The sequence below is a fragment of the Ascaphus truei genome, chromosome 10, assembly GCF_040206685.1.
Source record: "Ascaphus truei isolate aAscTru1 chromosome 10, aAscTru1.hap1, whole genome shotgun sequence".
In the NCBI taxonomy this organism is placed as follows: Eukaryota; Metazoa; Chordata; class Amphibia; order Anura; family Ascaphidae; genus Ascaphus; species Ascaphus truei.
The window spans coordinates 2,852,608-2,866,722 of NC_134492.1; the positions used below are offsets into that span (position 1 = coordinate 2,852,608).

The 14,115-nt window shown below is 47.2% G+C and overlaps 1 protein-coding gene across 1 annotated transcript in view; it reads right to left on the reverse strand.

The window, feature by feature from the left end:
* Positions 1 to 12,671, reverse strand: part of PKN2 (protein kinase N2) — a 109,582-nt gene extending 96,911 nt beyond the window's left edge. The window contains exon 1 of the mRNA XM_075615603.1: positions 12,461 to 12,671. Within this exon, the coding sequence (XP_075471718.1) occupies positions 12,461 to 12,505 (45 nt within the window). The 5' untranslated portion in view covers positions 12,506 to 12,671. The remainder of the gene's footprint in view (positions 1 to 12,460) is intronic.
* Positions 12,672 to 14,115: the final 1,444 nt, after the last annotated feature.

Consider the following 14,115-nt stretch of genomic DNA (forward strand, 5'->3'; position numbering starts at 1 on the left):
AGGAATTTACCAAGATTTCATCATGCATTTAGTGTCAGGGGGAAGGAACTGAATGTCTGACAACAACGTATAAACACAAACATGTCTCGCTATAACCGTGTCACAATGAGACACCCTATAAATTGGGGAAAAAGTGTGTGTGTGTGAGAGATATATAACAGCGGTGTGCAAACTGGAGGGCGTGACCCCCGGGGGGGCGTGAGACTGAGTGCGGGGGGCGCAGGGTTTACAGAGGCCCCGCGGGCTTCCCGAAGGCACTTAAATTAAGTGCCGGGGGAGCTGCAGGGCCTCTGTAAACCTAACTTACCTTAGCTCCGGCTTCTCACACGCGTCGCCATGGAGAGGTCATGTGACATCACGTTGCTATGGCAACGTGACATCATGACGCCGGAGTGGGGGCGAGGGGGGACGCGGAGTTGAGGGGACCGCTGGCAGGGGGGGCGCAGGAAAAACAGTTTGCGCCCCCTTGGCCTATATTATATATTATCCCTAACTGTGCATGCTATGTCTTGTATATAATGTATGCCCTGCTCACTTATGTAACTGTATTTGTAACCATGTAACTATTTGTCATCTTAACTCTGTGCCTAGGACATACTTGAAAACGAGAGGTAACTCTTAATGTATTACTTCCTGGTAAAACATTTTATAAATCAATTAAAAAAAATGAAAAACACTGCTAAAGGCCTACAATGGTAAATACCATGTATCCTTAAAAACTATTATCGTGCACATTTTTTGTCTATTTTTCTCATTGACCAGCATTGTCAGTCAGGCTTCTTATTTGCTTTTGCTCAAACCTCGACCTATTTTAAGCATCTTTTATTTTAAAACTGGTAATGCACCATGTTAATATATTAACTATTGCCTTTGTGCCCTGTATATTATTATAATTTTCTTTGCACTTGCAGTGATGTTGACACAAAGGTTGAACAATGTAGACGGTTTATTAAAGCAGCAGCTGTGTTTCTGCGTCTTGTTGCAGAATGCGTCGGGCCATCTGATGAACACTTCATGACTATTCCAAGTGTTTTCTGCACTTATGGGTAAAGTTTATCATTGTCTCCCATTTCCATTGTTGGCCTCCACTCAGGTGCTAGCCTCAAAATACAGCAATATGCCGAGCAATGTAATGGTTATCTTGCACAGCAGCGTTTCTGAGCCCTCTCCTCAACACATCTAGACAGGTCAGATTTAATCAATAATCATTAAATTATCAAAGCACACGTACTTATCTTCTATGCGAGTGTGTGATTGGTTGGTTATCCTCACAACACGGCCAATGGGAGTGTTATGGAGAGCAAATAAAACACTGTTCTACAGCCATCGCTAGAAATGTATGCCCGTTTCTCAAAGTTTGTTTTTGTTTAAATGTGTCCTCTTTAACCACCTCTATGCCATTCCAATTACAAAGTGTGCAGAAGGAGTAGTTTGCGTTGCTTCTGCCACAAAAAGATAAATAATAAAACCCAAACCTTGATAAACCCAATCACTTGCACTAATAAGTGTACTATTACTTTATTTTAGGCAATTGCAAAGGGGATGACTTTATACATATTCTCTTAAACAACGCTCAAGAACTATAGTAGTTGGAGGCTCTCTCCCTTTAATACATATCTCCAGTGCCTCACAGTTGTTGCCACTTACAGTACAAGTACCATAGGTTTCAGAAGTCAGGATATATTCCCTTACTATCCGGGAGAGAATGAAAACCGGTCTACATGCATACTTCCTCTGCAGCCACAGAGCCGCTTATCTGCAGCCTGCCACAGGGAATGCGGATTCTTTAGTACATCCACCTCTCTTATTTACTATTTGTAGATACACATAATTTGACTTCATTACTTTAGAGACGGTCTCTAATTTAAGCATTTAACTAACGTACTACAAATGTCTGAGGTGCGTAAGCATGCCATACTGGTAAGGAAACCCAGAGACTGGCTTGCTTCAGACAAACATTTGAAGTCAACTACGTTCCAAAAAACACCATAATACCAAGCCCCTCACTAAGAAATACGGGGCAGATTCATCAAGCTCTAATCTTGGGTATCGCACTTGATCCAGCATTAACGGACATGCAACAGTCAATGGTAGTTATTGGTGGCTCGGGTGAGATATCCTGCATTAGCTCTGGATGAATCTTCCCTTGTGTGTCCCAATGTATAGATGTACCCAGCATTTCTGAAAACCTTTAAAACATTTTCTACATGTCAATGGTTTAAGAATCTGTTCGATCCACCCACTCCCTATAAACTACAAGTAGGGGAGGTGACTTGCATTGACATGTTGCATTGAATGTTTCAGTGGGCCTAGCAGAACTGAAAACAGACAAAGATGGTGGGATGGGTGTCACATATCTAATGAAGGCTCCAACTATTTGGGAACACTGGGGATATGTAGACTTTTTCTGCATACGGTATTCTATACTTCTGCAAGTTGAATTCTGCCGCAATTATGGTCATACAAAGAGTTTAATTGAGGGAGAAGATGGAGAGGGGAAAAAAGACCCGCCCAAATAATTACAAATTATACTAGCTCCAAATACTTTTGGTGTTTAAAATAGGATAAAAAATATATAGCGATCCAATATGCTTTTTTCTTTTTTTTTGTTGCAAAAAGCAACATACATTGCTCTGATCTTAAAAGCACTAATTCAGTCTGGCTTCCCGCGCGCAAGAGATCTCACTGATGTTACATGTTAGAATTAGAAGCATGTAAGAATGCAACACGTTAGTATTATAGGGCACAGCACTGTTTTTTGCTCCATCCTAATAAACTTAACATATGTTCCCTCCACCGACAACTTGTAGCAAATAGGTAACAACTAAGATTAGATCTAGTAGCCAAGTTAATGCTAAAATGTAAAACAATCATAGCAGGCAATTGAATGAAACAGAAACACAGGAATTAACCGCTTGGTTGCCAGAGCTATCATACACAGAATATCAGCAATCATTCTCTAGTGAACGATTTATACAAAGGGATAGTGCCTAACACCAAGCCCCTTAAATGCGAAAGCTGTAACCTGCAGCAATCACTTATCCGCCGTACTCATTAAATGTCTCAGAACACTTTTCATTGACATAATATACACTTTGGATTTAACCAAAAGATATTGGTAACAAAAATATTAACTAAAAACCACAGTCTCGTACCGTAGAGCAGGGGTGCGCAAACTTCCTGCGCGGCGCAAACTTCCTGCGCGGCACAAACTTCCTGCGCGGCGCAAACTTTCTGCGCGGCGCAAACTTTCTGCGAGGCGCAAACTTCCTGCGCGGCGCAAACTTCCTGCGCGGCGCACACCTGTCAGAGAACTTTTCTGTTGCTTCTTACGGCTATAACCGCCAGAGTGCAATGCCTCTAAAAATGAATGAATGGTACTACTTTCTTACTAGTGTGTTCCCGTGGTATTGCTACTTCTTACTAGTGTGTTCCCGTGGTATTGCTACTTCTTACTAGTGTGTTCCCGTGGTATTGCTACTTCTTACTAGTGTGTTCCCGTGGTATTGCTACTTCTTACTAGTGTGTTCCCGTGGTATTGCTACTTCTTACTAGTGTGTTCCCGTGGTATTGCTACTTCTTACTAGTGTGTTCCTGTGGTATTGCTACTTCTTACTAGTGTGTTCCTGTGGTATTGCTACTTCTTACTAGTGTGTTCCTGTGGTATTGCTACTTCTTACTAGTGTGTTCCCGTGGTATTGCTACTTCTTACTAGTGTGTTCCCGTGGTATTGCTACTTCTTACTAGTGTGTTCCCGTGGTATTGCTACTTCTTACTAGTGTGTTCCCGTGGTATTGCTACTTCTTACTAGTGTGTTCCCGTGGTATTGCTACTTCTTACTAGTGTGTTCCTGTGGTATTGCTACTTCTTACTAGTGTGTTCCTGTGGTATTGCTACTTCTTACTAGTGTGTTCCTGTGGTATTGCTGTAATAAAGCAGCAGTACACACCGATCTGCATTTTGTTTGACATTTTTTATTATTTCCCTTTCCAATGCTGCTTTTACTTTCTTAATCTGTTCAGGCGATATAAGCATTTTAAATATGAAGTGTCCGGGAGGTTTAAGATGGAGCTCGCGCCAGAGTCCAATGTAAAAGTTACCCTAGTAAAATAAGGAGCAGGATATTCTGATAATATACAATCAAGTAACATTATAGGAGGAAACTCATAGGCTTCTGGGGGGAAGAGAGGGATGGGGGGAGGGAGAGACAGGTTGAGGGATGTGCTGCTTAAATGGGAGGCCAAGCCATTTCAGTTAAAGGCTGTTAACAGCTACCATCACCAAGTGAATAACGACAGCAAGAATATGTTTTGATATTGCAGAAACAGGCTAGCGTTTTCTTTTACAGCATAACAAAGCACAGCAAAGAATTGAAACAGTAACAAAAAAAACTAATATATAGCATACAAAATTCATAAACAACCTTCCTTAAACTAACAACCATCTTTAAAGTAAAATGATGAGATACTGTATTGGGAGGACAGGACAAGCTGAAGATAAAACCCCTCTCTTTTAGTGATATACACGGGCTGCCCCCTCATCAACACCCCACACCCTATTTAGCCCGAGAGGTCCTCAGAGATGGGTCACTCAATAGTTGGCTTTCAATACATCGATGAGGTTTACAAACTAGCACTGATTAAAAATGCTTAGAGTCATCAGATTAAAAAATGGCACCAATTGGCAAATTTTGTTCCCTTAAAACAGGTTTCCACTATTGGTTCACTTTGGCTCCAGGAGGAACTGCAAGTGTAAAAACAAATGTTTTACAGAAGCGAGTATGGAACATGAATGTTACGCCTGTGTGATAAACACACTGTAGAATGCATCTTTATCACTTCGTCCAAAAACGTAGCTGTGTATACCGGCTCGCACTGCCCTGCAGCCCGTGTTAATAACAGGCAAGCCATTCATCACAGCATAGAGTTCGCAATGATTGGACTGGAATGCGCGGCAGGCAGTGGAGGGAAAACAGCTGGAAATATTGGACGTTTCCAAAAAATGTTTTGTGTCTGCAGAAGAAAAACCTCCAAGGTTGGAAGTACATTTAGAAAGCTTACCAATAACCGATTAAGAAAGCTAGGTTATTTTCAGCAGGTCCCAACATGAAAGCTACAAAGATAAATCTCAAAACATTTTATGTCACTTTAATAAGAGCTGTAACTCAAAAATATTTACGTTATATTAAAGCAGCCATGCCCCCCTCGCTCCCCCCCCAAGAAGCCTACGAGTTAAACGCAATCCTGTGCCCTGAGCAGGTTCTGATTTTTTTAAATATACATGTATGCAAGTGTTTTTTGGGTTCAAAATCATGGCTGGGCTCTAGCTTGTGAGGTTAACGTGGTAACCTTTTGACTGCAGTGGGGTGAGCTCCATTTTAACTTCCCAGTCACTTAATATTTCAAACAACCTGTAAACGGAGCATCAGATGTTGGAAAGGGAAACAAGAGGTCTTTGAAAAAGTGGGTAAAAATGCAAAACCAATGGCAATCGGCATGAACTGCTACATTAAAGACCGACCAGTGAAGCCAGGAGACTGTTCCTATTCAAAGATGGATGCTTCTGGCGAGGCTTATTATTTATGTGCATGCAGCAGTCAGACACGCAAAGTACAGCTTAGTTTCAGCAAGTTAAAAAAGAAAAACCCCACTAACATTCTTCCTAACTTTTATTTTTTTCAACATGGCCTAGGACCGGGGCGGCCAACTGCAGTCTTCAAGGGCCACCAACGGGTCAGATTTTAAAGATATCCCTGCTTCAGCACAGGTGGCACAACCAGTGGTTCAGTCAAAATGACAGCCATCTGTGCTGAAGCAGGGATTTCCCTAATACCTGGCCGGTTGGTAGCCCTTTAGGACTGGTGTTGGACACCCCTGGCCTAGGAGAGGAGACATTGCCCTTGAAATGGGTGAAACTGGTTTAAATCCTAAAGTTAGATCACGACACCAAGAAGTTGCACTGAAAATGGTTTGGAGCAGAGCGCCCACCGCATTCTACAGCACTGCATACATTACCCATGATGCCTGAAACATCGCATTATAGCACAATGTATATATGTAAAAATCAAGTGAAAAGGTGATCTTAAAAATAAATAAAAGATTACCCACTCTAAAAACAAATCTAAAAATGTATATATAGAAATAGAAGGTGCAGCGCACAGCCAAGAGTGGGCCCAAGGATGATATAAAAATTATTTCTTGGAGTCCATTAAAAAAATGGAGGTGTAACAGACCTCCCACGTGTGGTGTAACAGACCTCCCACGTGTGGTGTAACAGACCTCCCACGTGTTGTGTAACAGACCTCCCACGTGTTGTGTAACAGACCTCCCACGTGTTGTGTAACAGACCTCCCACGTGTTGTGTAACAGACCTCCCACGTGTTGTGTAACAGACCTCCCACGTGTTGTGTAACAGACCTCCCACGTGTTGTGTAACAGACCTCCCACGTGTTGTGTAACAGACCTCCCACGTGTTGTGTAACAGACCTCCCACGTGTTGTGTAACAGACCTCCCACGTGTTGTGTAACAGACCTCCCACGTGTTGTGTAACAGACCTCCCACGTGTTGTGTAACAGACCTCCCACGTGTTGTGTAACAGACCTCCCACGTGTTGTGTGCGCACATCTCCGTGATAAAGTGCAACGCGCACGATACGCGTAGGAGGTCTGTTATAGATTCATTTTTAATGGACTCAATAAAGAAATAATTTGATATCATCCTTGGACCTTCTCTTGGCCGTACGCTGCACCTTCTATTATATCTAGATCTATCACCTACTCATATTTGTGAGTATATCTTTATTATTGCTTCATGTGTTATAATAGTGGCCCTGGGACCATCACAATGAGGCTGTGAGGAGTGGGCTCAGTCCCATTACTCTCTTCCATCAGGGTTAACACACACCACACACCACACACCTCTCCCCCTCCCCCTCCCCCCCCCTCTCTCTCTCTCCCTGTGCCTTGGCGTATGTATGTATGTAGATATCGTGAGGATCCGGTGCTTGAGCGCTTATACCTCTAAACTTTATCTCAAAATGTATATAGACTGATTATCAGAGAGCTCTAAATGGACAGATTATGGAAATTGTGAAAGGTGTTAAGAGCAGAATAATAAATTCAGACCAATTAAAAATGTCCATATTATGAATTATCATCGGTACTGGTGTCCGTGCTGCCCCAATAAGAGATTCCTCTTGGATCTTCAATTCTGATAACTAAATGGGTATGGAGCACAAACAGGGAAAGAACAGAAATAGTGGAGATTAAAAAAACAAATCTGCAAAAGGCCAAATTTACACTCACATTTGGCAGGTATATACACACGCGGATTTACAATAAGGCCGAGTAGTCTATAGTGGCAATTTTTCGGGGGCGGCATTTTTTTGGGGCGGAAGTGTGCATGTATGAGAGAGTCTTACCTTTTCCAGAGAAGGCCCCCTTCTGTAGCGTTGTGTCGTCATGGCGACCTGACGTAAATTACGCTTTGCCATGATGTCACTACATTAGGGAGGAGGGCCACCCCCGAGCGCCAAAAATAAGTCCACCACTGTATACAAGCATGTAAATAAACTCACCAGGCGGCAATTGTCACCTTTTCCTGGAGCACCATGAAATTGGTTAATGCTATTTTGAGGTACCCTATGTGGCAAGAGATCATGCTCGATCTGAAAAACACTGAGCGGAATCCTTGGAGGCACCGGAGGTTTGGCTATCTCTCAGGAATCAGGAGATGGCTTGTGCTTGCGTCAGGGTTCCAGAGTTATTCAGGGAAGCACATAGGGAAGGGACACCTACGCGAGCAGAAAACATCTCCTGATCCCCGAGAGATTGACAAACTTCCGGTGACGTACAAGAACATCATGCGTCCGGGCTGAGACGCTGAACACCGAGCACAGTCTCCTGCCACATAAAGGTGCCTTGGGAAAGCATTCACCGGTTCAGGAATCTCCAGGTGAAAAGTGTCGACCGGTATGTTTGTATACATGCTTATACATCAGGGATGCAAAAATCTCAGGAGCCTGAAATGTCCCCCCCCGGCATGTGTGCTGTGTGCAGTGATGACCAAGGTCGTGCTTCTACCAAAATGCGGCCAGGTGCGCGATGCACACGCCGCCGGAACAAATACATTTAACCAAATGGAGTTGCTTATACTTCGCAATCGCTGCAGAGCAACCGCGCAAAATTCTCATAAGCAGATTTTCATTTGTGATTTTGCCACGCGGTGGCAGCGTCACGAGAGCGGTTTAGCCAACGAGGGCAAACCGCTCACGGCCACACCTCCCTGTCTCCTCCGTTTGCCTCCTGCCTGCAGCGCAGGTTTCGTCTGCGCGCCCGCTCCGGGTATAATCAAGGCCTAATCTGTTAATCATCGCCTTTCGGAAACAGGTCAGATGCCAACACACAGCTAAGGGACTAGTGCGGGTGAGAGGGGTGGAGCGGAGAGCAGGAGGCAGCAGAGGCGCATGAGGGGCTAGTGGGACAGCTCCGGTACCCTGTCCAACCCTGCACCCGAATGCACATGTGGCTAGGAAAGGAGAGACTGGTGTCTGCATGAGAGTGACACACAAACACACACACACACGGATGGCTCCTAGCCAAGTATTTTATATGTTTGTCCACTTCTGACATTCTTACCAAAGATGTGTGTAACGTTGGCCTTTTAAAACACTTTATTTAAAAAATACCCTATTTCTGTTCCTTTTCTGTTCCGACGGCATCCGTGTATAGTTATGGTGTACATATGCAAGACCAGAACTATACAAAATGAAACTGAAAATAAAATATCAGGTCAGTTTTCCCTCAAATAGTGATCACATTTGTGACTCGGGAAGACTGCAGTTTGTCCCACTGAAATAAACCCCTGAGTGTGCTAGTATCCAAAAAGGGGATCGTCCGACCTCTAGATTTTATTTATTAAACATTAGCCCAAAATAACACAATCTACAGTAGGACTATAAAATACACTTCTTTAGGTAGGTAGACGGAAATGAGGAAATAATAAACAGGGAATTTAAAAGGATCCAAATATAAGAAAAGAGCTGAGAGAATTCCACATGACTCATTGTTATAAGCCTTAAAGATTTACATCAATAACTAAAAGTTACAATTAATGAGAGGACTCTGGGGTTATTTTATAATAGAAATTTTGATTATCCTTTGCTCAAAAGAATACATATTTTTTACACAAGAATGTTTCCCTTGTAGCAATAGTAAATCAGGAGATCTGAGTACAATGTTTAACGCGCGTGACCTAAAATTCAACTCCAGACAGTAGAGAATTGAATCAATGAATAAAACTTAAAATGATGGCCTAGTCACCAGTGAGAAAACAAACTGTAGATTTGTGACAAAACTCAGCTACCATTTTTAAGTTATTATTCTGGGCATTTATTCTGAATTTGTTTGCCTACGACGATAACTAAACGAGTTATTGAAGAAGAGTTTAGGACAAGAAGGAAAAAAAGTTAAATTCACAAAGTGGATACACTAGACAAAAAGTGCCTCACTCACTCTAGTAGAAAATGTGAACATACTGAGAAATATTGGCTCCTAAAACACGTTACAGACGAAGTCCCATTTAAAAAAAATATATCCAGAGCAGTACATGAAACTAATTTACATTACAGTTGCAACAGTCCTATGTTTGCTACACAAAAGATACAACTCTACAGGCAGTTTTTAAATAAAGTTTTGAAGTTATCACAATAAAGTGTCGAGGAAAAAAATGGTAATGTTTATGTGAACTAACCAAAATGGACACGCAGACACCAAGGAAACCATAAATTACATCCACAATAAACAGGAAACAGTGTAGTAGTTAGAAATATTATTATTTTTCAATGCGCTGGGATATGGATAAATGTGCGCAGACAACCAAGGTCAACATGACATAGCAAAGCAATGTGTTGCTAATCTGCCAGTGAATACTGAAAGGGAGGCGCGTCATTTACACACTGATACAAAAGACTGCCATGCTATCAGGATACTCAATCATATCTAAGATGTATATATGAGATACTTGCCACTGGCCCAACACTGAATTGGATACAATGGTTTTGTGGCATGCATTTTCAAGACGGCAAAGGTTGTGTATCCAGATGTCTGAAGAAAGGACTTATATGGTATGAAACAGCTCAAATACAGCATCATCTGTGTAGAATGGTCATGTTAGTTCAATGACAAGTACCAATACCAAAGTCTTCGGCTAAGATTTCCAAAAGACCAGAATGCACAATGTACACGAAACTGCAGCAGGAAAATAAATATTTAATCTAGGGAAGAAAACCCAAGGCTGTGCGATGATTATACACAGTTCTACTTATTACAGGGTAAACAGATCACAACTAGATCTCCGGAGACGGAGAATATGCTCTTAAATAACTGTACTGCCTTTTTAATACAGGTGTCATGTGGCGAAGCAGACTGGCTTTAGCCTCATCCTTTAATTGCATTTGGCGCTCAGAGCAACAATTCGCTTCCTTTTTAGAGCAGATTATCATTTATCTAAAGCAGGTACAGAAATACATTAGGAAAATCATTCAAAAAGGTGGGCCTATATAAAGCTCACACAGTAGGGAGTCTCTGAAAAACCTCCTGCAGGGAACTTTGACAGAGCACGAGCCGAAAAAAATGGAGATAAAGAGTGGAGACTATATATTCACACATCTAGATACATTTATACTATCCAGCATGCCCCAGTATGCAATTAATCCCAATATCGGATACTAAAATGAAGATGCTTACATCAAGTAAACAGAGACTTGAGGGGGGTGCAGACCGGGTTGTGGGGTTGTCCATGTCCCCAAAGCTAGTTTTATTTTATTTATTTCCCTTGTCCCGTCCCCACAATTTCAGCGGCCAATCAATGTTAAACGTCTGGGCATCGATTGGCTGCTGAAACTGATGTCACGCTGCTGCAGCCGGAGATCACAGATTGAAAAGACTCCCGCGACTGCATCAGCGTCGACGCCGTACTTTGCAGCCAATGGTAGTTCCAAGACTGAACACTACCATTGGCCGACAGGGGTCGGTGACGAACACACGTCACGAAGTGCGCAGTAAAACGGGGCCTAAGGGCTAATATGGGGTGCCAGCAGAGAGACTGGGATCCCAAACCAGTCCAAAACAATATATAAATGAGAAAAATCTGCAGCACTCACCAAGATGTTCTCAAAAAAGGTATTTATTTATTCACAGCGTGTGGAGTGACCGAACACAGCAGTTTCAGCTGCTTGATAAAGGATCCACAGTGGTCCGAAACGTTGCTCAAACTGCTGTGTTAGGTCACTCCACACGCTGTGAATAAATAAATACCTTTTTTGAGAACATCTTGGTGAGTGCTGCAGATTTTTCTCTTTCTATATTGTTTTGGACTGGTTTGGGATCCCAGTCTCTCTGCTGGCACCCCATATTAGCCCTTATATACCATTGTTTTGCTTTTGGAGTGCACCAGGCACCATTGTGTATATATATTCACATACACAAGACGTTTGATTGAGAAAGCCACACATGAGAAATAATAATAGTAATAAGAGATTTTATATATATATATATATATATATATATATATATACACACACACACAAAATTCTGATTCAAAGATGGAATTCTTATTATATAGTGATCAACACTAATTACTATATAATAGATGTATTATCTTTGGAGCAATACTAGCTTTATGGACACGTGTGTGTGTGTGTGTGTGTGTGTGTGTGTGTGTGTGTGTGTGTGTGTGTGTATATATATATGAAAGTTTTTTTTTATAACTACTTAACCGTAATGAAACTTTTTCCCAATACAAACTCTGCAGCGGGGACACGGGCAGCCTGGGGGTGTCTCTCCCCGGGAGGAAGCGGGGACACGGCCAGCCTGGGGGTGTCTCTCCCCGGGAGGAAGGGGGGAAGCGGGAACACGGGCAGCCTGGGGGTGTCTCTCCCCGGGGGGAAGCGGGGACACGGCCAGCCTGGGGGTGTATCTCCCCGGGGGGAAGCGGGGACACGGCCAGCCTGGGGGTGTCTCTCCCCGGGAGGAAGGGGGGAAGCGGGGACACGGGCAGCCTGGGGGTGTCTCTCCCCGGGGGGAAGCGGGGACACGGGCAGCCTGGGGGTGTCTCTCCCCGGAGGGAAGCGGGGACACGGGCAGCCTGGGGGTGTCTCTCCCCGGGGGGAAGCGGGGACACGGGCAGCCTGGGGGTGTCTCTCCCCGGGAGGAAGCGGGGACACGGCCAGCCTGGGGGTGTCTCTCCCCGGGGGGAAGCGGGGACACGGGCAGCCTGGGGGTGTCTCTCCCCGGGGGGAAGCGGGGACACGGGCAGCCTGGGGGTGTCTCGCCCAGGGGAGGGAGAAGCCGGACCCCCCGGGGATGGGGGGGAGGGAGAAGCCGGACCCCCCCGGGGATGGGGGGGAGGGAGAAGCCGGGCTCCCCGGGATGGTGGGGGAGGGAGAAGCCGGGCCCCTCACCTGGTAGTCGGTCAGGAAGATCTCCCGCTCCGTGTTGGACGCCATTGCGGTTCCGGCGGCTCCTGTCCGAGCGCTGCCCCCCTCCCCCGGGGCCACGGGACCCTCCTCACATGCAGCTCCGGGGACAGCAAAGCAGCAGCGCCCCCTCCTCCTCCCGCACCCTGTCCGCACACCCGCCGCCTCCTCCCGCACACCCGCCCGCTCTCTCTCTCTCCGCCCGTCGCGGCCGCGCCTGTCGCACAATTTGCGTGTCACGCTGTCGTGAAGGAGAGTGCTTTGCGGCTGCTGGGAGTCACGTGCCCTCTCCCTCCCCCCAGGGTAGGCCGGGGACGCGGCGGCGGCGGCTCCCTCTGCTGACCGGGGCAGCAGCTCTCACCCCGGGAGCCCGGACCCTCCGCGGTCTTATGTGCGCAGGTCACACACCTCAGTCACACCCGCGTGTTTCTGTAACAAGCAGCTCAAACACCGGCAGCTCCCACACCGACAGCTCAAACACCTGTATGCTGAGCAGCTCCCTCACCCCCCCCCCTCCTGCAGCTCCCTCACCCCCCCCCCTCCTTCACCCCCCCCCCTCCTTCACCCCCCCCCTCCTTCACCCCCCCCCTCCTTCACCCCCCCCCCCTCCTTCACCCCCCCCTCCTTCACCCCCCCCCCTCCTTCACCCCCCCCTCCTTCACCCCCCCCCCTCCTTCACCCCCCCCCTCCTTCACCCCCCCCCTCCTGCAGCTCCCTCACCCCCCCCTCCTGCAGCTCCCTCACCCCCCCCTCCTGCAGCTCCCTCACCCCCCCCTCCTGCAGCTCCCTCACCCCCCTCCTGCAGCTCCCTCACCCCCCCCCCTCCTGCAGCTCCCTCACCCCCCCCCCCTCCTGCAGCTCCCTCACCCCCCCCTCCTGCAGCTCCCTCACCCCCCCCTCCTGCAGCTCCCTCACCCCCCCCCCCTCCTGCAGCTCCCTCACCCCCCCCTCCTGCAGCTCCCTCACCCCCCCCTCCTGCAGCTCCCTCACCCCCCCCTCCTGCAGCTACCTCACCCCCCCTCCTGCAGCTCCCACACCCCCCCTTCTGCAGCTCCCACACCCCCCCTCCTGCAGCTCCCACACCCCCCCTCCTGCAGCTCCCACACCCCCCCTCCTGCAGCTCCCACACACCCCCTCCTGCAGCTCCCACACACCCCCTCCTGCAGCTCCCACACACCCCCTCCTGCAGCTCCCACACACCCCCTCCTGCACTCCCTCATCCCCCCCTCCTGCAGCTCCCTCACCCCCCCTCCTGCAGCTCCCTCACCCCCCCTCCTGCAGCTCCCTCACCCCCCCCCCTCCTGCAGCTCCCTCACCCCCCTCCTGCAGCTCCCACACCCCCCCCCTCCGGCAGCTCCCTCACCCCCCCCCCCCCTCCGGCAGCTGTCTCACCCCCCCCCCTCCGGCAGCTCCCTCACCCCCCCTCCGGCAGCTCCCTCACCCCCCTCCTGCAGCTCCCTCACCCCCCCCCCCTCCTGCAGCTCCCTCACCCCCCCCCCTCCTGCAGCTCCCTCACCCCCCCCCTCCTGCAGCTCCCTCACCCCCCCTCCTGCAGCTCCCTCACCCCCCCCCTCCCAGTAGCTCCCCTAACACCCCCCGCACCCCCAGCACCACTCTCACCCCCAGCACCACTTTCACCC